General features: G+C 46.0%; 1 protein-coding gene across 1 annotated transcript in view; it reads right to left on the reverse strand.

Annotated features, from left to right (window-relative positions):
• Window positions 1-25,691, reverse strand: part of RHAG (Rh associated glycoprotein) — a 122,107-nt gene that overhangs the window by 10,248 nt on the left and 86,168 nt on the right. Inside the window, exons 5-9 of the mRNA XM_075341230.1 lie at window positions 24,193-24,359; window positions 20,015-20,152; window positions 19,712-19,833; window positions 15,703-15,776; window positions 13,403-13,476 (exon numbers count right to left, since the gene is read on the reverse strand). Coding sequence (XP_075197345.1) covers window positions 13,403-13,476; window positions 15,703-15,776; window positions 19,712-19,833; window positions 20,015-20,152; window positions 24,193-24,359 — 575 coding nt within the window. The remainder of the gene's footprint in view (window positions 1-13,402; window positions 13,477-15,702; window positions 15,777-19,711; window positions 19,834-20,014; window positions 20,153-24,192; window positions 24,360-25,691) is intronic.

The raw sequence follows: 25,691 nt of genomic DNA on the forward strand, positions 1-25,691 counted from the left end.
TCAGAGGACTTTTCTTCCCCTGGGTCAGCCAGGGGACGGGAAAGGCACGCGTATTTTTGAGAGTGCTTCATGCAAAGCATCTTTTTCTTTTTCAAAAGGGGGCTCAACCGATGCCAGTCAAGTGGGGTGTGTGTGGCCCAGTTAGTGGCAACGAGGGAGACTGTGGTTGGAGTCCCCTCGCTGTGTCTCTAAAAGAACCAAGATGAACAAGTCATGGCTCTCAGAGGACTTTTCTTCCCCTGGGTCAGCCAGGGGACGGGAAAGGCACGCGTATTTTTGAGAGTGCTTCATGCAAAGCATCTTTTTCTTTTTCAAAAGGGGGCTCAACCGATGCCAGTCAAGTGGGGTGTGTGTGGCCCAGTTAGTGGCAACGAGGGAGACTGTGGTTGGAGTCCCCTCGCTGTGTCTCTAAAAGAACCAAGATGAACAAGTCATGGCTCTCAGAGGACTTTTCTTCCCCTGGGTCAGCCAGGGGACGGGAAAGGCACGCGTATTTTTGAGAGTGCTTCATGCAAAGCATCTTTTTCTTTGTCAAAAGGGGGGCTCAACCGATGCCAGTCAAGTGGGGTGTGTGTGGCCCAGTTAGTGGCAACGAGGGAGACTGTGGTTGGAGTCCCCTCGCTGTGTCTCTAAAAGAACCAAGATGAACAAGTCATGGCTCTCAGAGGACTTTTCTTCCCCTGGGTCAGCCAGGGGACGGGAAAGGCACGCGTATTTTTGAGAGTGCTTCATGCAAAGCATCTTTTTCTTTGTCAAAAGGGGGGCTCAACCGATGCCAGTCAAGTGGGGTGTGTGTGGCCCAGTTAGTGGCAACGAGGGAGACTGTGGTTGGAGTCCCCTCGCTGTGTCTCTAAAAGAACCAAGATGAACAAGTCATGGCTCTCAGAGGACTTTTCTTCCCCTGGGTCAGCCAGGGGACGGGAAAGGCACGCGTATTTTTGAGAGTGCTTCATGCAAAGCATCTTTTTCTTTGTCAAAAGGGGGGGTCAACCGATGCCAGTCAAGTGGGGTGTGTGTGGCCCAGTTAGTGGCAACGAGGGAGACTGTGGTTGGAGTCCCCTCGCTGTGTTTTACATGCTTTTAGAAGGGCATGAAATGGCTTGGAGGTTGACTTTCATCATATGCAAACTGTTGGCTACCAAAATGCTGCCTTTCCAACAACTGTGGTTATAGGCAATGAGGAACATACTGATGAAGATGAGACGCAGATACCCGATTGGGATGACAACTTAAATATTCGGTCAGGGCAAGAAGAAACTCGGTCTGAGGGGTAGGGGAGTGCAAACACAACAATTGATGATTAAGTTCTAGATCACACCTACTGTCAACCCACAGTCAGACACTCGAGGAGGTCAACAGAGGCGGTGGAGGAGGATGCAACCGACGTCGAAGTAACCTGGCGCCGTCCTGGACACAGTCGGAGCACTGGTAGCACGTCTACAACTGCATCCTCAGCCACCACTCTGCCTCTGAGCATTATTCGGGGTGGATCAACAGGTCGCATGGCCTCTAAGCCTTGCCTAGCCAGGTCCTTTTTTGACATAGAAAAAGATCGCCCAAATTATGTGATCTGTAAAATTTGTCATGGTTCTCTTAGTAGAGGTCAAAACCTCAGCAGTTTGACAACTTCTTCCATGAATCGTCACATGAATAAATATCATATGGCCCGATGGGAAGCTCACCGTGCTGCAATGCGGCCTAGCGGAGCGAACCATCCACCGCCTGCCCCTTCCAGTGCATCCGCGCGCTCGTCATCTTCTAGGACTGTGGGGACAGCTGTCACACCTGTTTTTCCACCCACAACTTCCACCACTGTAACCGCAACAGGCAGTTTGCTTGGTAGGTCGTCAGTTGGTTTGGAAGGGGAAACAAGTGAGTGTGTACAGCTCTCTCAGACATCGATAGCACCAACTTTGGATGAAGGCAACATCATGTCTCCGCCTGCACTTTCCTCACAAAGCTGCATTTTTCCAGGGACACCCGACTCAACACCGTCTACACACAGCAGCCAGATCTCTGTCCCTCAGATGTGGTCAAATAAAAGGCCACTTCCTGCGACCCATGACAAAGCGAAGAGGTTGACTCTATCCCTCTGTAAGCTGTTGACTACAGAAATGCTGCCTTTCCGCCTAGTGGACACACAGGATTTTAGAGACCTTATGTCTGTCGCTGTGCCCCAGTACCAGATGCCTAGTCGCCACTACTTCTCTAAGAAAGGTGTGCCCGCGCTACACCAGCATGTCGCACACAACATCACCGCTTCCTTGAGAAACTCTGTGTGTGAACGGGTGCATTTCACCACCGATACTTGGACCAGTAAGCATGGACAGGGACGTTACATGTCGCTGACTGGCCACTGGGTAACTATGGTGATAGATGGTGAAGGGTCTGCTGCACAAGTCTTGCCGTCCCCACGACTTGTGTGTCAATCCTCTGTCTGTCCAAGTTCCGCCACTGCTTCTGCATCCTCCACCTCATCTGGGTCCTCCACCTCCGCCCCAAGCCTGCCTGGTCAGGCCACCAGCGTTCTCACTGCGCAGAAGGAATCACGCACCCCTCATTACTATGCTGGTAGCAGAGCGCAACGGCATCAGGCGGTCTTTAGCTTGACATGTCTTTGAAATAGGAGTCACACAGCGACTGAGTTGTGGGCAGCTCTGGAGACTGATTTTGATAAATGGTTGTCTCCACTCAACCTGCAGCCTGGTAAGGCCGTGTGCGACAATGCTGCAAACCTGGGTGCGGCCCTTCGCCTGGGCAAGGTGACACACGTGCCTTGTATGGCTCACGTGTTTAACCTTGTTGTCCAGCAATTTTTAACACACTATCCCGGCCTAGATGGCCTTCTGACCAGGGCACGGAAACTGTCTGCAGTGCTCACTTCCGCCGTTCAACCGCCGCACCTGAGCGACTTGCATCGCTCCAGAAGTCTTTCGGCCTGCCGGTTCATCGCCTGAAATGCGATGTGGCGACACGCTGGAATTCAACTCTCCACATGTTACAGCGACTGTGGCAGCACCGGCGAGCCCTGGTGCAATACGTCATGATGTATAGCCTGGGCCAACGAGATGCAGAAGTGGGGCAGATCACCCTGATGGAGTGATCGCAGATCAAGGACCTATGCACCCTTCTGCACAGTTTCGACATGGCGACGAATATGTTTAGCGCTGACAATGCCATTATCAGCATGACGATTACAGTCATTTACATGCTGGAGCACACGCTAAACACTATTCGTAGTCAGGGGGTGGGACAACAGGAAGGGGAGGAACTACAGGAGGATTCATATGCGCAAGACACAACAACATCACCAAGGTCCAGACGTTCATCATCACCAACGCGGCAGGCATGGGACCATGGGGGACAGGGATCAACAAGGGCGCATGGTAGCAGGTGAGATGTTGAGGAAGGTGCAGGAGGACATGAAGATATGGAGGACGAACTGTCCATGGACATGGAAGACTCAGCAGATGAGGGGGACCTTGGTCAAATTTCAGTTGAAAGAGGTTGGGGGGAGATGACAGAGGAAGAAAGAACGGTTAGCACCTCTATGCCACAAACACAGCGTGGACTTGGTGCGCATGGCTGCGCAAGACACATGAGTGCCTTCTTGTTGCACTACCTCCAACATGACCCTCGTATTGTCAAAATTAGAAGTGATGATGACTACTGGCTTGCCACACTATTAGATCCCCGGGACAAGTCCAAATTTTGTGACATAATTCCACCCATAGAAAGGGACGCACGTATGCAGGAGTATCAGCAGAAGCTGTTACTCGATCTTAGCTCGGCTTTTCCACCAAACAACCGTGCAGGTGAAGGGAGTGATTCTCCCAGTTGTAACTTGACAAACATGGGACGGCCTCGTCATCTTCAACAGTCTACCCGTACCAGTAGGACCGTATCTGGTGCTGGTAACAGCAATTTTATGGAATCTTTTCATAATTTTTTTAGACCCTCCTTTGCAAGGCCACCAGAGACAACAAGTCTGACACATAGTCAACGGATGGAGAGGATGATACAGGAGTATCTCCAAATGAACATCGATGCAATGACTTTGCAAATGGAGCCTTGCTCCTTTTGTGCTTCAAATCTAGAAAAATGTCAAGAGCTCTCCAGTTACGCCTCGAAGATTTTGTCGTGTCCAGCTGCCAGCGTTGTCTCTGAACGTGTCTTCAGTGCTGCTGGGTGTGTGCTGACAGATAAGCGCACGCGTCTGTCCAGTGACAATGTGGACAGACTGACGTTCATCAAAATGAACAAGTCATGGATCCAGAAGGAATTTACTACCCCTGTGTCATCCTGGGGAGAGTAAATGCTTGTGGATTTGGAATGTGCTTGATGCAAATCAAAACATCCTGTTTGCAACTAGGGCACAAGTGCTGCCACTGATAAGGTGTCTGTGTGGGGCCCAATTTTTGGAAAAAAAGGGAGACTCCGCTTGGAGTAACCCTTGCTTGCTGTGTTTTTTAAAAATGATACAAGATGAACAGATCTGAAGGCAAGATGAAGCCAACATCATGTCTCCGCCTGCACTTTTCTCACAAACCTGCATTTTTCCAGGGACACCCTACTCAACACCGTCTACAGACAGCAGCCAGATCTCTGTCCCTCAGATGTGGTCAAATAAAAGGCCACTTACTGCGACCCATGACAAAGCTAAGTGGTTGACTCTATCCCTCTGTAAGCTGTTGGCTACCGAAATGCTGCCTTTACGCGTAGTGGACACACCGGATTTTACAGACCTTATGTCTGTCGCTGTGCCCCAGTACCAGATGCCCAATCACCACTGCTTCTCCAAGAAAAGCATGCCCGCGCTACACCGGCATGTCGCACACAACATCACCACTTCCTTGAGAAAATCTGTGTGCGACAGGGTGCATTTCAACACAGATACTTGGACCAGTAAGCATAGACAGGGTCATTACATGTCACTGACTGGGCACTGGCAAACTATGGTGAGAGATGGAGAAGGGTCTGCTGTACAAGTCTTGCCGTCCCCACGAGTTGTTTCAATCCTTGTTCTGTATGTAGAAGTTAATACACTGCTTCTGCCTCTTCAACCTCGTGTGGGTCCTCTACCTTTGCGCAAACCCTGTGTGGTCAGGCCACCCTTCCTTGCAACTGCGCACAAGGACTACCACACACCTCCTTACTATGCTGGCAGCAGAGCTCAATGCCATCAGGCGGTCAAAGTTTTACTTTGAAATGTATGGGAAATGTGAGTCACACCGCTATTACAGAGAATAGTAGTCAGGCAGGGTCAAAACATTAATTGAGGAACAGGAACAGAATGGGACGGCCAGGACTTAATCAGAAAACAAGCAGAGGTGAAATGCGTATCGGCCAACAAGGTACATAAACAGCAAGCAGGAAAAGTAGTCAGGTAACAAGCACACAAAATCATAAAACTGAACTGGGGGTAAAATTAACCAGAGGTTCATAGCTATGTCTGGCAGTGGTCTGCAGACAGGATGGGCATAAAAAAGGGTGTGGTGTCTTCCCATTGGTTGTAGCTGAATGATGGTATTTCATCTGTGAGATACCCACCAGCTACATTCAGCCAGAGATTCTGCATCTGTCAAGGTAATGCAGCCCAGTGGGTGAGCATAACCTGCGTCCACCTGCGCCGCTGGCATCGACTACTCTCCCATCATCAGCACTATTCATGAAAGGAACACGTTGTCACCTGGCGACCGGCGTACAAATTGACGGAGCGGACTCCGTTGGTGACTTAACAGCCGTGTGCGGCAATGATGCAAACCTGGCTGCGGGCCATCCTCAGGGCAATGTGACACACGTGCCTTTTATGGCTCACGTGTTGATCCGAATTCTCCAGCAATTTTTAAAACACCATCACGGCCTACATGGCCTTGTGCAGCGGGCACGCTCGCTATGTGCTCACTTCCATCGTGCGCACACAGCAGCTCAACAACTTTCATCACTCCGGAAGTCTTAGGGTCTGGCAGTTAAACGCCGGAAATGCGATGTTCCGACACGCAGGAATTGGAATCTGCACATGTTGCAGCGTGTGTGGCAGCACCGCAGAGCCCTGCTGAAATACGGTAAGACATATAGCCTGGGATAAGTTGATCCAGAGGTGGTGCAGATCACGCTGCTGGAGTGGTGTCAGATCAAGGACCTATGCACCCTGCTACACAGTTTTGAAATGTCGACGAAGATGTTTAGCACTGGCAATGTCATTCTCAGCGTGACAATTCTGGTCATCTACATGATGGAGCACACTGTAATTATTATTCGGAGTCAGGTGTTGGGACAAGAGGAAGGGGAGGAAGTACAGGAGGAGTCATATGCGGAAGGGATAACAAGATCTACGAGGTCCAGATGGTCAGCGGCACCTATGCGGCAGTCATGGTGAGGGAGAGGGATTAACAAGGGCGCATAGTATCAGCAAAAAGTGTTGATGAAAGTGCAGGAGCCCATGAAGAAATGGAGGACGAACTGGCGATGGGCATGGAAGACTCAGCAGATGAGTGAGAGCTTGCTCACATTTCGGTTGTGCGAGGTTGTGGGTAGAGGGCAGAGGAAGGATGCACGATTCTCACCTCTCTGCCACCAACACACCAAGGACTTGGTCCTCCTGGATGCACAAGACACATGAGCGCCTTCTTGCTGCACTACCTACATGACCCTCGGATTGTATGAATTTGAAGTAATCCTGAATACTGGGTTGCCACACTGTTAGATCCCCGGTACAAGACAAAATTTGGCGAACTAATTCCTGCCATAGAAATAGACGCACGTATACAGGAGTATCTGCAGAATGTGGTACGCAATCTTAGATCTACTTTTCCACTAAACACCAGTGCTGCACAGAGTGAATCTCAACACTTTGTCATGGATAGGAGGAAATGGTCTTTTACTTGTCCACATCGGAGGGACCGAGGGATGGCTGCTGTGCTGAGATGGCGTTGAGTACGGTGTCCCTGCACAGTTGCACTTTTGGTCATATCCCAAAATGAGTTGAAAAAGGACAGATGCTGTTGGAAAGGGGAACAGGTGTGTTGGAAAGGGGAAAAAAATTTTGGTCCGTGGATTTGGTGGTTAAACAACTGTAACATTTGCTGAAGAAACAACATCTGTTACAGTGGGACTGGCAGATTTGGATAAAGTGGTATATAATCTGTGACCGCTATATAACAAAAATTAATAAGAAAAGAAAGAGAAAGGTATATATCACCTTCAGCAGTCAGTGTCCACCGTGCTCCCAGTTGGAAAAGGAGAGGTTGGCAACTTGAAGGTTTGGTGGAGGATACAGAGCTGTGTGGCTATGAAACTAATAGTAGCCTGAACCGAGTTAGACGCCATTCGGATCTGGAGACTGTGAGCCCTGTTAGCGTCACAGGGTCCACATGCCCACCCAGCCCAGGAACTCCCTGTTAACAACACAGGGGCCATTGAGTACGCTGACCGTGTGCGTAGGGGCCACACCTGTGGACAGCAGGCGCATCAGCAGCAGCAGGCCTGTTAATGCCACTGGGCTGCACAAGCAGGACTGTTAGGACAGGAGCTGGTCTTAACCGTTCTGCGTTACCAACTGTGGTGGTGGCCTGCATCCACCACCCTATCCCTGCCTACCTCTGGCCTAAAGCCGCAATGGGTTCAACACATGGAGGTGTGCTCTTTCGGAGCATAATAGAAGACTGCGCACCTCCTTGTTGGCTCCAGCCCCTTTTATAACCTGGGTCCGCCCCAAACCAGGGTGAACCACAATGCACCTCCTGGAGACAAAAGCAGAGTGACACGTCATGAGTGGCATAACTAGCGTCCTATTTGGAAACGCAACTTCAATGATGACCTCATGGCTGCCATGACCCAAACACCTCACCAGTCATCGTCTGACCATCAATAATGCGGTGACAAGTCATAGGTGTGGGCCTCTGCAAGCCATTTGGGAGGACACCTGATGCCCTGTGGTCTATATGGGACCCCCACATCAGGGCCAGGGCCAAAGAGTTCATTACCGGACCTAGTCTCTGATGCAGGAAGTGCCTGAGCATGCTCAGTAGCATGAAATACAGTCTCTGAAAAAAGACTATCAGCTTTAGCATGGTGTCTAGGCACAAAACAGGACTTAGACCCGGCACAGAATGCAAGCACCTGTGCAAAGAGGCTTTTCACACTTAGTGTGGGAGCATGCGCTGTATCCCGAAATGAAGACTTAGCGTCAGGAATGGCACAGTCAGGCTGAGCATACTCACTAGGCGAAACACTGTAATTATGCTGCAGCTGGGGTACATCGGCACACGCATGCGCACTAGCTGCCTCTCCACACTTAGACGTGGAGGGGAAATTTGTCTTGGAGATGCTGTCTATGAACAGAAGGAAAAGCTAAAGGAAGCCTGACTTTCTATCCCTCCGAATTATGAAATGCAGCAATGAATTCCATGAGTTTGCTATAACATTAGCGTAGCTAAATGTGCATGAGGGTGTGATGTAGAGGTGCTAGAAATAGCTTGTCACCAGTGGGGCACTAATGGAATACAACAGCCAGTTCTATGATGCCACAAAATGGCAGTATTTTGTGCTATCATTATAGCTTATTAAAAACAGAGCACGAGGTTGTCATGCAGAGGTGCTGCACATAGATTTGCAGTAGTGTGAATAGACAAAAGTACAATAGCCACGTTTAGGATACAACTAGGTACAGTGAGTGTTTGCTAGTATAATGGCTGAGTTTAAAAAAGTTTGAGTGTGCAATGCAGGCAGATGTCCTGCAAATATCGTTCCAATACTGTGAATTGACAAAAGTACAATAGCCACGTTTAGGATACAACTAGGTACAGTGAGTGTTTGCTAGTATAATGGCTGAGTTTAAAAAAGTTAGAGTGTGCAATGCAGGCAGACGTGCTGCAAATATCGTTCCAATACTGTGAATAGACAAAAGTACAATAGCCACGTTTAGGATACAACTAGGTACACTGAGTGTTTGCTACTATAAATGGCTGAGTTTAAAAAAGTTTGAGTGTGCAATGCAGGCAGACGTGCTGCAAATAACGTTCCAATACTGTGAATTGACAAAAGTACAATAGCCACGTTTAGGATACAACTAGGTACACTGAGTGTTTGCTACTATAAATGGCTGAGTTTAAAAAAGTTTGAGTGTGCAATGCAGGCAGACGTGCTGCAAATAACGTTCCAATACTGTGAATTGACAAAAGTACAATAGCCACGTTTAGGATACAACTAGGTACAGTGAGTGTTTGCTAGTATAATGGCTGAGTTTAAAAAAGTTAGAGTGTGCAATGCAGGCAGACGTGCTGCAAATATCGTTCCAATACTGTGAATAGACAAAAGTAAAATAGCCACGTTTAGGATACAACTAGGTACACTGAGTGTTTGCTAGTATAATGGCTGAGTTTAAAAAAGTTAGAGTGTGCAATGCAGGCAGACGTGCTGCAAATAACGTTCCAATACTGTGAATAGACAAAAGTACAATAGCCACGTTTAGGATACAACTAGGTACACTGAGTGTTTGCTACTATAAATGGCTGAGTTTAAAAAAGTTTGAGTGTGCAATGCAGGCAGACGTGCTGCAAATATCGTTCCAATACTGTGAATAGACAAAAGTACAATAGCCACGTTTAGGATACAACTAGGTACAGTGACTGTTTGCTACTATAAATGGCTGAGTTTAAAAAAGTTTGAGTGTGCAATGCAGGCAGACGTGCTGCAAATAACGTTCCAATACTGTGAATTGACAAAAGTACAATAGCCACGTTTAGGATACAACTAGGTACACTGAGTGTTTGCTACTATAAATGGCTGAGTTTAAAAAAGTTAGAGTGTGCAATGCAGGCAGACGTGCTGCAAATATCGTTCCAATACTGTGAATTGACAAAAGTACAATAGCCACGTTTAGGATACAACTAGGTACACTGAGTGTTTGCTACTATAAATGGCTGAGTTTAAAAAAGTTAGAGTGTGCAATGCAGGCAGACGTGCTGCAAATATCGTTCCAATACTGTGAATAGACAAAAGTACAATAGCCACGTTTAGGATACAACTAGGTACACTGAGTGTTTGCTAGTATAATGGCTTAGTAACAATGAGTTGTAGTGTGCAATGCAGGCAGACGTGCTCTGCAAATGTCTTTGCACTAGTGGGACTATAGCAAAGTCCAATAGCCACGTTTAGGATGCCACTAGGTACACTGAGTGTTTGCTAGTAAAATTGCTTAGTTTAAAAAAGTTGGAGTGTGCAATGCAGGCAGACGTGCTGCAAATATCGTTCCAATACTGTGAATAGACAAAAGTACAATAGCCACGTTTAGGATACAACTAGGTACACTGAGTGTTTGCTAGTATAATGGCTTAGTAACAATGAGTTGTAGTGTGCAATGCAGGCAGATGTGCTCTGCTAATATCTTTGCACTAGTGGGACTATAGCAAAGTCCAATAGCCACGTATAGGATGCCACTAGGTACACTGAGTGTTTGCTAGTATAATGGCTTAGTTAAAATGAGTTTGAGTGTGCAATGCAGGCAGACGCGCTATGCAAATGTCTTTGCACTAGTGGGACTATAGCAAAGTCCAATAGCCACGTATAGGATGCCACTAGGTACACTGAGTGTTTGCTAGTATAATGGCTTGGTTTTAATGAGTTGGAGTGTGCAATGCAGGCAGACGCGCTCTGCAAATGTCTTTGCACTAGTGGGACTATAGCAAAGTCCAATAGCCACGTATAGGATGCCACTAGGTACACTGAGTGTTTGCTAGTATAATGGCTTGGTTAGAATGAGTTGTAGTGTGCAATGCAGGCAGATGTGCTCTGCTAATGTCTTTGCACTAGTGGGACTATAGCAAAGTCCAATAGCCACGTATAGGATGCCACTAGGTACACTGAGTGTTTGCTAGTATAATGGCTTAGTTAAAATGAGTTTGAGTGTGCAATGCAGGCAGACGCGCTATGCAAATGTCTTTGCACTAGTGGGACTATAGCAAAGTCCAATAGCCACGTATAGGATGCCACTAGGTACACTGAGTGTTTGCTAGTATAATGGCTTGGTTAGAATGAGTTGTAGTGTGCAATGCAGGCAGATGTGCTCTGCTAATGTCTTTGCACTAGTGGGACTATAGCAAAGTCCAATAGCCACGTATAGGATGCCACTAGGTACACTGAGTGTTTGCTAGTATAATGGCTTAGTTAAAATGAGTTTGAGTGTGCAATGCCGGCAGACGCGCTATGCAAATGTCTTTGCACTAGTGGGACTATAGCAAAGTCCAATAGCCACGTATAGGATGCCACTAGGTACACTGAGTGTTTGCTAGTATAATGGCTTGGTTTTAATGAGTTGGAGTGTGCAATGCAGGCAGACGCGCTCTGCAAATGTCTTTGCACTAGTGGGACTATAGCAAAGTCCAATAGCCACGTATAGGATGCCACTAGGTACACTGAGTGTTTGCTAGTATAATGGCTTGGTTAGAATGAGTTGTAGTGTGCAATGCAGGCAGACGCGCTCTGCAAATGTCTTTGCACTAGTGGGACTATAGCAAAGTCCAATAGCCACGTATAGGATGCCACTAGGTACACTGAGTGTTTGCTAGTATAATGGCTTGGTTAGAATGAGTTGTAGTGTGCAATGCAGGCAGACGCGCTCTGCAAATGTCTTTGCACTAGTGGGACTATAGCAAAGTCCAATAGCCACGTATAGGATGCCACTAGGTACACTGAGTGTTTGCTAGTATAATGGCTTGGTTAGAATGAGTTGTAGTGTGCAATGCAGGCAGACGCGCTCTGCAAATGTCTTTGCACTAGTGGGACTATAGCAAAGTCCAATAGCCACGTATAGGATGCCACTAGGTACACTGAGTGTTTGCTAGTATAATGGCTTAGTTATCAGTTGGAGTGTGCAGAGGACAAGAGGGTACAGTGGCAGGATTGTGGTGCTCTGGGTAGAGGAATGGAAGACTGCCTTTCTATTCCCTCCTAATGGTGAAATGCAGGTAGGAAATCCCTGACCTGGGCTACACAGACGCTGTTGCTGTTTGCAGGACCTGTCACCTATGGCTCTCTGACCCTGCCGGTTGGAGCCCTTAAAAGGACTGCTATAAAGTGCTCTCCCTAAGCTGTCTAACGCTGTGTATGCAGCGCATACAGCTGTATCGGCTATAGGACTCAGGAAGACGGAGCTGCGACAGTGATGTCTGACACCAAAGACGCAGAAGGCAGATAATGGCGTCCGTGAAGAAAATGTCCGGTTTTATAATGCAGGGACATGTGACATGCAGATCCTATCACACATGCCGTTGCTTCTCTGGCTCAAAGTCCACTTAGCTGTGTGTGTGTCTGGGATTGGCTGACATGCTGGCCCGCCCCACAAGACGCGCGCGCTTAGGGAAGGAAGACAAGAAAAAAAAAAAAAAAAAATGGCGATCGCCATTATAGAAACAGCAGTGATCTGAAGGCGCTGTTCACGCACACTATACACTGAAATGTGATAATAGTTTGATTCACAGAGTGACTTACACTATTACAGCAGAAACCAAGCTATGATTTAGCTGTTTTTTGGCTGCTAGAACCGTTCTCGAACGTTTCTAGAACTATCGAGCTTTTGCAAAAAGCTCGAGTTCTAGTTCGATCTAGAACATGCCCCAAAATCACTCGAGCCGCGAACTGGAGAACCACGAACCACGAACCGCGCTCAACTCTAGTCAGGGCACTCAGCTGAGCGCTCGGCCACCGGCATGTCAGGGCACTCAGCTGAGCGCTCGGCTACCGGCATGTCAGGGCACTCAGCTGAGCGCTCGGCCACCGGCATGTCAGGGCACTCAGCTGAGCGCTCGGCCGCTGGCATGTCAGGGCACTCAGCTGAGCGCTCGGCCGCTGGCATGTCAGGGCACTCAGCTGAGCGCTCGGCCACCGGCATGTCAGGGCACTCAGCTGAGCGCTCGGCCGCCGGCATATCAGGGCACTCAGCTGAGCGCTCGGCCGCCGGCATGTCAAGGCACCCAGCTGATCGCCCGGCCACCGGCATGTTATAGCGCTCAGCTGAGCGCTCGGCCGCCGGCATGTGAGAGCGCTCGGCCGCCGGCTATTAAGAGCAATCAGCTGATCGTTCACAATAGTCGGCTGCCGGTACTGTAAAGAAGAAAAAAATAAATAAATAACGCTTTCCGTTATTTTAATACGATCCGTAGCATTGCGTTGTGCCACTATATGCAATGCATCCGTTGCATCCGTCACACAACACAATGCTACGGAAGCCGTCCAACGCAAGTGTGAAACTAGCCTTAATGTGATCCTCTCTTAATTTGTAATATCAGATTTTCTGAACCAATATATTGTCAGAATATGCTGGGGGCTGGGGAAATTATCTTGAGTATGAAAATGATAGAAGTACGGTTACAATGACTTTTATTATTGTGGTGACTTCACTTACTTCCCAGTATACAGTGTCATCATAGCAGTTCTGATCGGATGGTTGCCCCCAGAAAGGACATTTCAGGATGAAGCCTATAAAATAGGATACAAAACAAAAGAGAAAAGACAGACTGAAAAATCACTTTACACATGCACTAAAAGCCTATAACACCTTATGAATAAAGCTGGTTTTGGACCTAAACTTACAGTTAGGTCCATAAACATTTGGACATTCATGATTTCAGCTCTGCAGGCAACTATTTATGGTTTAAAATGAAGCAACTGACATGCAATTGAAGAGTAGATTTTTAGGTTTGATAAAAGATATTGAACAAAAATATCCTGTGCAATGTTTAAGAATTGCAACCGTTTTTCTACGAAGCCTCCTCATTTTGACGGCTCAAAAATAATGGGACAAATTAAATTTATCATAAATAAAATATTTTGTTTTTTAATACTTTGTAGATAATCCTTTGCAGCAATGACTGCCTGAAGTCCTTTGCAGCAATGACTGCCTGAAGTCTTTCCGCCATGGTTGGCGTTTCTTATTTCGCAAGCCTTTTTTCAACCGTTACAGCGTTGACTTCAGTTGTTGCTTATTTATGCGTCTTTCTCCTTTTAGTTTTGTCGTAAGCAGTTGACATACAGCTTGATGGGGTTGAGATCTGGTGATGACTTGGCCATTACAGAATAATCTACTTGTTTGCTTTCGCAGGATATTTTGGGTCATTGTCCATCATGTACTGTGAAGCGTTATCCAATCAACATTGCTGCATTTGGTTGAATCTAAGCAGAAAGTCTCACCATCTACATTTCGGAACACTATTCTCCTTATGGAGACTTTGCAAGCCGTCTGGCTGCTTTCAAGTAAGGGGACTTATAGCTGCCATGCCCCTCTGAAAAATATTCAAATTGTCTCTCCAAGACTGGAGACAAACTCTAGCGCAGCGCCACCTATTGGAAGTAGCGATCCTAAAAGTTAAATGTGGATTTTTAACAACCCTTTACATATAACTTAGGATATATATGCCAGATCAGACACCCCATACTTTGCACTGACGAGGGGCAAGCACCCCGAAACACCGTGTCTGCAAATTGGGATTCTGATCTGGCATATATATCCTAAGTTATATATAAAGGGTTGTTAAAAATCCACATTTAACTTTTAGGATCGCTACTTCCAATAGGTGGCGCTGCGCTAGAGTTTGTCTCCAGTCCTGGAGAGACAATTTACATCTACATTTCATAATTTTTCCAGCTGCTTCTGTTTTCAGTCACATCATCAAAAACATTAGTGTCCCAGGGCCATTGGAAGCAATGCATGAGGACCCATCACACTGGCTCCACCATGTGTTACAGAGGACATGCTGTGCTTTGGACCAGGAAATGCTCCAAGCCTTCTCCAGACTTTCTTCATCTCATCCTTCTGGTACAGGTTAACTGTTTTTCCAGAACTGAGCGGCTTCTTTAGATTTATTTCATATAGTCAATTTGCTCTTTCTACTTCAAGACTAATTAATGTTTTTCTCATTGTGGGGACCCTCCGTATTTGCTCTCATAAAATCTTCTATTTATGGTAGACTTATATACTGAAACACCTACATCTTGGACAGTGTTCTTCACTTGATTGGATGTTGTGAAGGGTTTGCAAAGAATTCTGTGATCATCTATCACTGTTATTTTCTGTAGATGTCTAGACCTTTTTGAGTTCAATGCGCTTTTTTTTTGCAGAGTGTATCAAACTGTTGATTTGGCAATTCCTAACCATTCTGCTATTCTGCTATCAGTCTGATGGTTGTCTTATTTTTTTCAGTCTAATGATGGTTGGTTTAACTTCCATTGATCCTCCTTTGACCGCATTTTGTGGGTTCACAGCAATAGCTTCCAAATGCAAATGCCACACCCGGAATCAGCTCCAGATCTATTATATGCTTAATAGATGATGAATTTATGAGGAACTAGCTCATGCAGTCCTTTAAAGAGCTTTGGAGATAATATTCCAATTACTTTTGGTCCATTGAAAGAAAGCCATCTACATATTAAAGAGCCGTAATTCCAAAATCCTTCGTCCAATTAGGATGTAAATACCCTCACATTAAAGCAGAGATTCTGCACTTTAAGCCCATATTGATTATATAACTGTATCTTGAATATATTTTGGTAAATAGCTGAAATGCCAAAACTTGTGTCACTGTTGAAATGAAATGAAAAGTGATGCTGAATCTTGGAACCCCATTATATTATAAGAAAAAAAATGAAAAGGCCAATGTCCTAATATACAGTAATGAACCATTTATGACAGAGCCCACTATTACACACCTGTAATGACGCCTCCAACAATAGCAATAGCAAAGGTTGCAGCTAAAGCAGCTCCTTGATAAACAGGAGAAAAGCTGGAAAATATGAATAATATAGTTAGCATGCAGTAAGTGAATTTTGATAGTGTATGAATTATATGGGACTATTATATTTACAGTATTGATGTCAGCGCTAAGAAAACCTGAGCAGATGACATGGACGATTGGACTTCAAGATTCTACACCGTGTGCAGAATTATTAGGCAAATGACTATTTTGATCACATGATACTTTTTATACATGTTGTCCTACTCCAAGTTGTATAGGCTGAGAGCCAACTACCAATTACGTAAATCAGGTGATGTGCCTCTCTGTAATGAGGAGGGGTGTGGTGTAATTACATCAACACCCTATATAAGGTGTGCTTAATTATCAGGAAACTTCCTTTCCTTTGGCAAAAAGGGTCATAAGAGAGATTTGACGGGCTCTGAAAAGTCCAAAATTGTGAGATGTCTTGCAGAGGGATGCAGCAGTCTCCAAATTGCCAAACTTTTGAAGCGTGATCACCGAACAATCAAGCGTTTCATGGCAAATAGCCAACTGGGTCGCAAGAAGTGTGTTTGGCAAAAAAGGCGCAAAATAACTGCCCATGAATTGAGGAAAATCAAGTATGAAGCTGCCAAGATGCCATTTGCCACCAGTTTTGCCATATTTCAGAGCTGCAACGTTACTGGAGTATTAAAAAGCACAAGGTGTGCCATACTCAGGGACATGGCCAAGGTAAGGAAGGCTGAAAAACCACCACCTTTGAACAAGAAATATAAGATAAAACATCAAGACTGGGCCAAGAAATATCTTAAGACTGATTTTTCAAAGGTTTTATGGACTGATGAAATGAGAGTGACTCTTGATGGGCCAGATGGATGGGCCAGAGGCTGGATCAGTAAAGGGCAGAGAGCTCCACTCCTGGTATGGTACTGGTATGCGCTGGTATCATCAAAGATCAACTTGTGGGACCTTTTCAGGTTGAGGATGGAGTGAAGCTCAACTCCCAGACCTCCTGCCAGTTTCTGGAAGACCACTTCTTCAAGCAGTGGTACAGGAAGAAGTCGGTATCGTTCAAGAAAAACATGATTTTCATGCAGGACAATGCTCCATCACATGCATCCAACTACTCCACAGCGTGGCTGGCCAGTAAAGGTCTAAAGGAGGAAAAAATAATGACCTGGCCCCCTTGTTCACCTGATCTGAAACCCATAGAGAACCTGTGAGATCTACAGGGAGGGAAAACAGTCCACCTCTGGGAACAGTGTCTGGAGGCTGTGGTGGCTGCTGTACGCAATGTTGATCGTAAACAGATCAAGCAATGACAGAATCTATGGATGGTCGGCTGCTGAGTGTCATCATAAAGAAACGCGGCTATATTGGTCAATAATGTTTAGGGGTTTTGTTTTTGTATGTCAGAAATGTTTATTTCTAAATTTTGTGCAGTTATATTAGTTTACTTGGTGAAAATAAAACAAGTGAGATGAGAATATATTTGGTTTTTATTAAGTTGCCTAATAATTCTGCACAGTAATAGTTACCTGCACAAACACATCCTCCTAAGATAGCCAAATCTAAAAAAACCCCACTCCAACTTCCAAAAATATTAAGCTTTGATATTTATGAGTCTTTTGGGTTGATTGAGAACATAGTTGTTGATCAATAAAAAATCCTCTAAAATACAACTTGCCTAATAATTCTGAACACAGTGTACGTAAACATTAAATATAGAAAAATAGAAATAGTTGTGTCTACCCTGGAGTAATATGCATTACTCAGACATTTGAAAACGGTCTGTACTGTGACCTATTTGTAGATTCACTAGAAGGAGAGCTAATTTGAATGACATTTCCCATAATACTCTCCAAACCAAATGGATCTCCACAAGGAGAAGCAATTACCCAAGAGCTTATATAGATGCTTCATAATTAGGTGTTATAAACATGCAGGTGAAATAAATTGAGGTAAAAATCAAATAATGTATAATAAAAAAGTGATAATGTAAAGAATAATCTAATATATAAAGCTTTGTATGTATGTACTGTATGTATGTATGTGTTTGTGTGTGTGTATTTGTGTGTGTATGTACAGTATGTGTGTCCGCTAAAGGAATCTGCACTGTCGCATTTACAATCACGAAGTTTTGCACAGACATCTTATGTGACTCAGGGAAAGTCATAGACTATGTTTTGCACTTTACAGTTATTTGGCAAAAAAACCTGCTTACATTAAAGTCAATGGAGCTGGGAGCTACAGGTCATTAATAGGAGCTGTGATTGGCTGCTATAGGCAACGAAGGACATTATTAGTATAAGAAGCTTATGTATGAGGTAATATGATATCGGTAGAGACAGACAGACATAGACAGACAGACAGACTCAGACAGACAGACCCAGACAGACATAGGCACAGACAGAGACAGACAGACAGGTAAAGAAACAGACAGACAGAGAAAGACAAGCAGAGACAGACAGAGAAAGAGGCAGACAGACAGACAGACAGGAAAAGAAACAGAGAAACAAACAGGGAAAGACACAGAAAGACAGAAAGAGGCAGACAGGGAAAGAGGCAGACAAGGAAAGAGGCACACAGGGAAATAGACAGACAGGGAAAGAGACAGGCAGAAAGACAGGGAAAGATACAGACAGGCAGGTAGAGACAGACCAAGACAGACAGACAGACTGAGACAGACAGACAGGGAATGAGACAGACAGGGAGTGAAGCAGACAGATAATGAGAAAATGTGACGCCCTGGCCTATCAGGTCGTCACAGGGTATCGTGCAATCTGCCCTTCTGCACGGTATCCAATCCTCCTTGGTTACAGGTCCCTGACCTTTTGGTGTTGCTGAGATCAAGCCAATCCAAAAATCCTAGAAACACTCTGCACCACACCCACCAGACACATCATTGGGTAGCCTGAACGGAATAGGGCTGCCCACTTGGAGGGTTGGTTTGGGAGGGTCAGGAGTGTAGGAGACAGAGAGAGAGAGGAAAAGAAGGGAAGTGACTCTCGAGAGGAGAGGTCACAGGTTAGGAGCTGGGCTCCTCTTTACTACTAGGTGTCAGACATTGGTCTGGGCCTGGTAGGAGCTGGAACCCCAGTCGCAGGGGATCATGTCAAAGGGCACGGAACTGCCGAGGAGGGCAGCCCGCGGCCTTGAGCCATCGTCGGGCAGGGGCCAGGGCACGACGAGGTACGTGGACCCTAGTCCGGGAAGTAGCTTCACATGTCCTGGTAATTTACCCGATGAGGGCAAAGACTTCATGATTTGTTCTCCACCCGCTCCAAAATCAGGGTACTAGCGCAACAAGAGGATAGGACTTTCCCAATACACAGTCCAGAAAACCCCAAGCGTGAACCGTGAGAGCAAGCTCATTCGTTAGCCATACGGGTGAGCAGGACCCGACTAGTTTCAAACTACAGGGGCCAACAAGTAAAGACAGTGCCTAGGAAAAGGCCACAGGCTAACAAGCAACACCAATGGGCATGGGACCCCAGCAGCGGTGGTATCCCACCTTACCACGCATCGTGGGTGGCGTCACAAACTCTAACCACAAAAATCCCCTGTAAATACCCCTTTTTATTTCGAGTGTCCGCGAGGCCCCACTTGGGTCCGGAGTCCCCTCGAGCCACTGCAGATCCGTATCCGAGCGGCAGCCCAGCTACTGGCGCTGGGGCGGTACACAGACAGAGACAAACAGAAACAGACAGACACAGACAGAGAGAGACAGACAGTGTGAGACACAGACAAAGACTGAGAAAGAGGGAGAGTGGGAGAGAGACAGAGAGACAGTTACTATCCCGGGCAATGTACTACAGATAGTTAATAATAACAATATATATATATATATATATATATATATATATAGACATATTTTTTACATTCCTTTGACCTTACGTGTGCTTGCCAATACAGGAGGGGATACGATTGAATGCAGAAATGACCAAATATTCTTTTTTTTTATTCACTGGAGAAATACTCACTCGGGTTTAGCTCCAAGAGCCGTGGCCACAATCCCTGCGATCCCACCCATAATTCCAGGTAAACCGTGCAGATTGTGCACTCCGCATGTGTCCTGAATCCTGAGCTTGGAAGCAAAAATTGGCTGAAAGACATAATGTGGATGAGAATAAAGTTAATACATAACAATTTTGGCGTAATAAAGTACTGTGCCAAATGTCATGGGATTGGGAAACAATGTGCACTCATAAAGTGGACAAAGAATTTCACGTATAAGTAACTGGCCCCACAGTCACTCAGGAGTGAGCTTTCAGGTGTCTACTCACAGTTAAGAACTTGAATCCAAGGGTAGAGATTATTCCTGCAAAGAAACCAATAGTCATTGCTCCGTAGGGTCCAATGTTCATGTCAGCGCAGGTTCCCACTGCTACACCTCCGGCCAAGGTGGCATTCTGGATATGGACCTGTAGGAGACAAGTCAACGAGTATGAGACCTCAGAGTTACATAGTTACTTAGATTGAAAAAAGCCCTCGCTCCATCTCGTTCAACCTTCCTCCGCCAGTTCTACAATTGGTCACTAAGTCATTTATAACCAACAATGTTTTGTGTACTGAGAAAATCATCGAGCCTTTTTTTAAAAGCTGCTATAGTATCTGATTATTTGGATGTTATCATGGTTGATATTGCCAAATTTATTCTTCAAAGCATTCACTTTCAAAAATATGGCTTAATAATTAGAGCTGTCACCCAATTTTCAGAAGGATGAAGTCATACCTGCAACAGATAAAATAGGAAGCAATGAAGAGCCAACTATTACCAGTATAGTGTCACACATCAGGTGAATGTCGTCCAAATACACACTCGAGACATGTGCGTTTAGACCAAGGGGTGTCTGACGCATGACAGAAAACACCACAAACAAAGGTAGACATGAGGGACATTTTAACAATGGTGGGCCCTGGTACTAGTGAGAGGGGTAGATGGGACACCTCCAACACAGACCTGCAGCTGTCCCTACTCTCCTAGCCAGATCTTATACAGGTTCTCTCAACCTGTTACTGAGCCAGATACCTGTGGCCCTAAGGGAACCTGTAGACACCCTGGCTGGTGAGTAAGGATCGCTAGTCCCACTGTTTCAGTAATACAACACAAGGGTAGGTAAGACAAACAGGGGACACAGCAACAAAAAAAAAAGATTAAGTCCAACTTCAAGATAATTCCTCAGCAGAACCTTCCACCAAGGCGGCCAGAATACAAATGGATTGTATCATCAGCAAGGATTGCGGGGAAACCCCACTACTTTAACCTTTGGGTACAAAGAAGCTGCATCTCACATACACTGCAATGAGCTGGTGGCAACAAAATTGACATTAACTCATTAAGCACCAAAAGAAAGGAAACTAGGATTAAATGTGGGGTCCCAGGTGGAAATGAGAGGCTCCGTAACTAAACCTGTCACTAGTTTCTAAAAAGCAGGGAGACAACTATGACATATAGTATCCAGCTAAGTGACAATTGAATTAGTGTGAAAAACACCCTTAATGAGTGTACATAAAATTTAAAAAATGCTAACTTGAAGAAACAGCGCCACCGCTATAGGTTGGTACTGGTATTGCAGTTCAGCACCATTGTTGAGAAAATGGCTAAGCTGCGATAAGGGCAAAGGGTGTTTGTTTTTTTTTCTTTAAAAAAAATTGAAGTCCTCTGTAGAGAAAGATATTAGTCTAACAAGGATTTGCCCAACAACTATTTATGGTGTACATTTGCCACCACTAAAGACCTATGATGGTAGCAATACAGGAAGGAGAAGAAAAATATCAATCATTCACAATCAAATTGCCCCAAACGTTATCCCTCCAAATTAATCTCATGGAAAAATCTGCTTAGTCTGTCTGGTTTCACCCAACTTGTCGGGTTCGTACAGGAAATCTGTCAGCAGGTTTTTGCCACCTTAGGCTAGGTTCACACACTGCGTTTTTTTGACGCTGCGTTTTTGTGCGTTTTTTGCGGCAAAAACTGCACAAAAACACACCCGCGGCAAAAAAACGCGGCAAAAACGCACGCGTTTTGCCGCGATTTGGTGCGTTTTTTTGCTGCGTTTTGCTGCGTTTTTGCTCACTGAGTCTTTATGCGTTTTTTATCAGTGAACAAAAAAAAAAGGTCTGATGTCATTTCCTTCTTCAATGTGTTCTTCATTCTCCACTAGTGTATGCAGAAGAGCAGACAGCTGCAGAACTACAAGGCTCAGCATACTCCATCCAATAGTGTATGCAGGAGAGCAGACAGCAGCTGCAGAACTTCAAGGCTCAGCATCCTCCATCCAGGACTGTATGCTTGAGGGAGAGTCAGGGGGAGCAGACCTACAAGGCTCAGCATCCTCCATCCAATAGTGTATGCAGGAGAGCAGACAGCAGCTGTCGAACTACAAGGCTCAGCATCCTCCTTCCAGGACTGTATGCAAGATTTCTTTGCCCCCCCCAAACAAAAAAAATGACGTGGGCTTCGCCATATTTTTGTATGCTAGCCGGGTACAGCAGGCAGGTACGGGCTGCCCCCAACCCCCAGCTGCCTATTTGTACCCGGCTGGGAACCAAAAATATAGGGAAGCCCTTTTTATTTTAAATTATTTCATGAATTTCATGAAATAATTTAAAAAAAAAATGACGTGAGCTTCGCCCAATTTTTGAGTCCAGCCGGGTACAACTAGGCAGCTGGGGATTGGAATCCACAGTGCAGGGTGCCCATGCTTTCTGGGCACCCCCGCTGTGAATTGCAGTCCCACAACCACCCCAGAAAATGGCGCTTTCATAGAAGCGCCATCTTCTGGCGCTGTATCCAACTCTTCCAGCTGCCCTGATGCCGGGTGGCTCGCTGGGTAATAATGGGGTTAGGGATAGCTATATAGCTGGCCCTAAGCCCGAAATTCATGGTGTAACGCCAATATTAGACATGGCCACCATGAATTTTTAGTAAAGATAAAAAAAAAACACAACAAACAAAAAAATATTTTTATTAGAAATAAAACACAACATAATTAGTGACTCCATCTTTATTGAAATAAAGAACCCCCCCTCCGCAGTAATCCTGGGTCAAGGGTCCTGCGCCGTCCAATCCGGATCCAATATCATCTGATCGGTTTGCTGGAAGGCAAAGCGATCAGATGATGTGTCAGGATCAAGTGCCTGAATCACATCACACATCAGCTGATTGTATAAAAGCCGTTTATACAATAAGCAGATGCATCGGTGCAAAAAAAAAAAAATAATACTCACTTATGTGCTGATTACCGGCAACTCCTGGAGCGAGTCTGATCCTGTCCGATCGCTGCAGCAGCTGCCGGTAATCAGGGATGAAGTCTCCTGACGCATCCGCTGATACCGGCTGGGCACCCGCGTCACCGCGATACTTACGATCACCTGATGCATCAGGTGACTGCATCAGGTGATCCATCGCCAGGTCCTGCATCCATTGGAGGTTTCCCGGCCGTCTGCACACAGCCGGAGCGGGGGTGGCGATACCATGAGAGGAGATGGGAGTGGGCATGGCACCGGGAGTCTGCAGACAGGTGAGTATAACTTTTTTTTTTTTTTTATTCTACTGTTAACTTTTGTTTTCGCAGCCGCTTCCACCTCCTGCCTGTACATGGCGCCGCACGGCAGCATACATGCACAGGACGGGAGGTGGAAGCGGCGGTGACGGTACCGGGAGGATTCACGCTTCTGTATATACTGACAGAAGGAATCCTCTTCCTGTACATGTCACTTTACTACCCACCTCCTGCGTTTATAGCTGCGTTTTTGGTCTTAGTAACGCACCAAAACGCACCAAAACGCAGCTATTTGCGTTTCACATTGCGTCTTTCAACATCCCATTGAACTCAATGGATGAAAAGCGCAGTGAAAAACGCGGGAATAATTAACATGCTGCGTTTTTGTGGCACCACAAAAATGCAGCTGAAAAAAAAACGCTGTGTGCAGACAGCAAAAATGAAAACTCATAGACTTTGCTGGGGAAGCAAAGTCATGCAGTTTTCTGAGCAAAAACGCACCCGAAAACTGCGCAAAAACGCCGCGAAAAACGCACTGTGTGAACTTACCCTTATGATGTCGGTGCAGAGATCCTGATTCCAGTTATGTGTCACTTACTGGCCTGCTTGCTATAGCTTTGATGAAATCACTGTTTCATTGCAGGAAGTTATCACTAGAGGACTAGTAAACCAGATACTATGTAGTTCTTATATTCCTGAGCTTTGTATATCCCCACCTCCACTACTGACTGCACAGAATACACAGAAAGCTGCCAATCAGTGCTGTGGGCGGGGTTATACAGGGCTCACCATTCAGAGAACTGGTAAATTTTATCAAAACTACAGACAGCAGCCCAGTAAGTGACAGATCAATGGAATCAAGGTCCATGTTTATACATTATGTTGCTCTCAGATTACATAGTATAGAGTGTGTAGGGATCAATAAGGATTGCGACATTATTTATGCAATTTCTTACCATATCAAACTTTCCTTTGTGTTCAACCAAGCTGGAGAAGGCATAAGCAGTGAGTACACAGGCCGCTAATGAGAAGTAGGTGTTGATAATGGCCATTTCCTGATGTGCTCCATGATCAGCAATGGCGGAGTTGAAGCTGGGCCAAAACATCCACAGAAAGAGGGTTCCTGCGAGTACATAAGTATTTCACAACAATAAGAGCACTGAGGATTTATTCTTTCATTAAGATTTCGCTGAATCATTTTATTTAAAAAAAAAAAACAGCAGAGGAAGAGGAGTGTGCTGACCTTGTGGGGGCAGTGACCCTGATTATGCATTTTAATACATAGATTTAATGTGACAGGGGCAAGTCCAAGAAATATTTGTGTTGTTACTATACAGTGTGTCCACCCATATCCTGTCCACCGCCATTAACTTGAGAACAGCGGCAGCTATAGGCATAGAAGTGGTGTCTAGGTATAGTAAAGTATCCATGCACTATGCAATGAAACCACTTGTAGCGCCACCTGGTGGAAAACAACGGAGTTAGCATTATTATCTCGAAAACGGAACAAGATAGAGAAAAAAAAGTGAACTACAAAGTTGTAGGGCATCATCAATTCAATGCGAATCGACACCTTGCATACAGAAATGCTATGATATGAAACCCATGACCCCCCCCCCAAAACATTGAATGCTAGTCACGTATCTGGTGCTCATGTAACTTTGATGCTCAAAGTGGCCACCGTCAGCTGCAATGCACATCTGGACTCTGGACAGCATACTGTATCTTGCTGCACGTTGTGCAATATGGTAGGTGACACGTTTGCACAAGCATCTGTGATACGTCGCCGTAGGTCATGTTGGTCATGCAATGTTGGTGGAGGGGTCGCATATGTGATACCCCCGTGCCAGCAGCCGGTCGCTGCTCGGGCCCGGACCTTCAGGGGTAGTGGCTTGAGGGTCTCCGGACCCGGGGGTCTCGCGGACACGCAGAATAAAATGGGGGACATAGATATACAGGCTAGGCCATAATAGGTTTGTGACGCCACCCACGGTGTGTGGTGAGGTGGGACACCACCACTGTTACGGGGCACCCGGGGGAGATGTTGTGCAGTAAGTTGTTAACTCCTCCATGAGCAGGGATGGTGGCCCCGGCACCCGGATAGCATGTGCAGGGGAGGATGACGACTGCAGGGGGTGCTGGTGTACTCACTGTTAGTAAAACACACAAGTCTCTGGTAAACCAAGGTGATGGTGGCCGGTGCCACGGCCAGTTGCGTTCTGGTCCCCCACCCGGCTGGTGGTCTCTATCCTTTTCCTGCACCTTTTTGTGTGAATTAGACTTCCTAGCTTGAAACTCAGGAGTCCGCTCCCGGCTGGATGTGGCTTAAGGAGCCATGCCTGCAGACGCTGGCCCATGGGATCTATGGGCTCTGGCAGTGACCTCTTATCCCTAATCGGTGGGCTGTTGTCTTCTATGAGGGACTTTGGGTGGGACAGGACCTCTAGTCCTGGCC

This window comes from Anomaloglossus baeobatrachus, chromosome 3, assembly GCF_048569485.1.
Source record: "Anomaloglossus baeobatrachus isolate aAnoBae1 chromosome 3, aAnoBae1.hap1, whole genome shotgun sequence".
NCBI lineage: Eukaryota > Metazoa > Chordata > Amphibia > Anura > Aromobatidae > Anomaloglossus > Anomaloglossus baeobatrachus.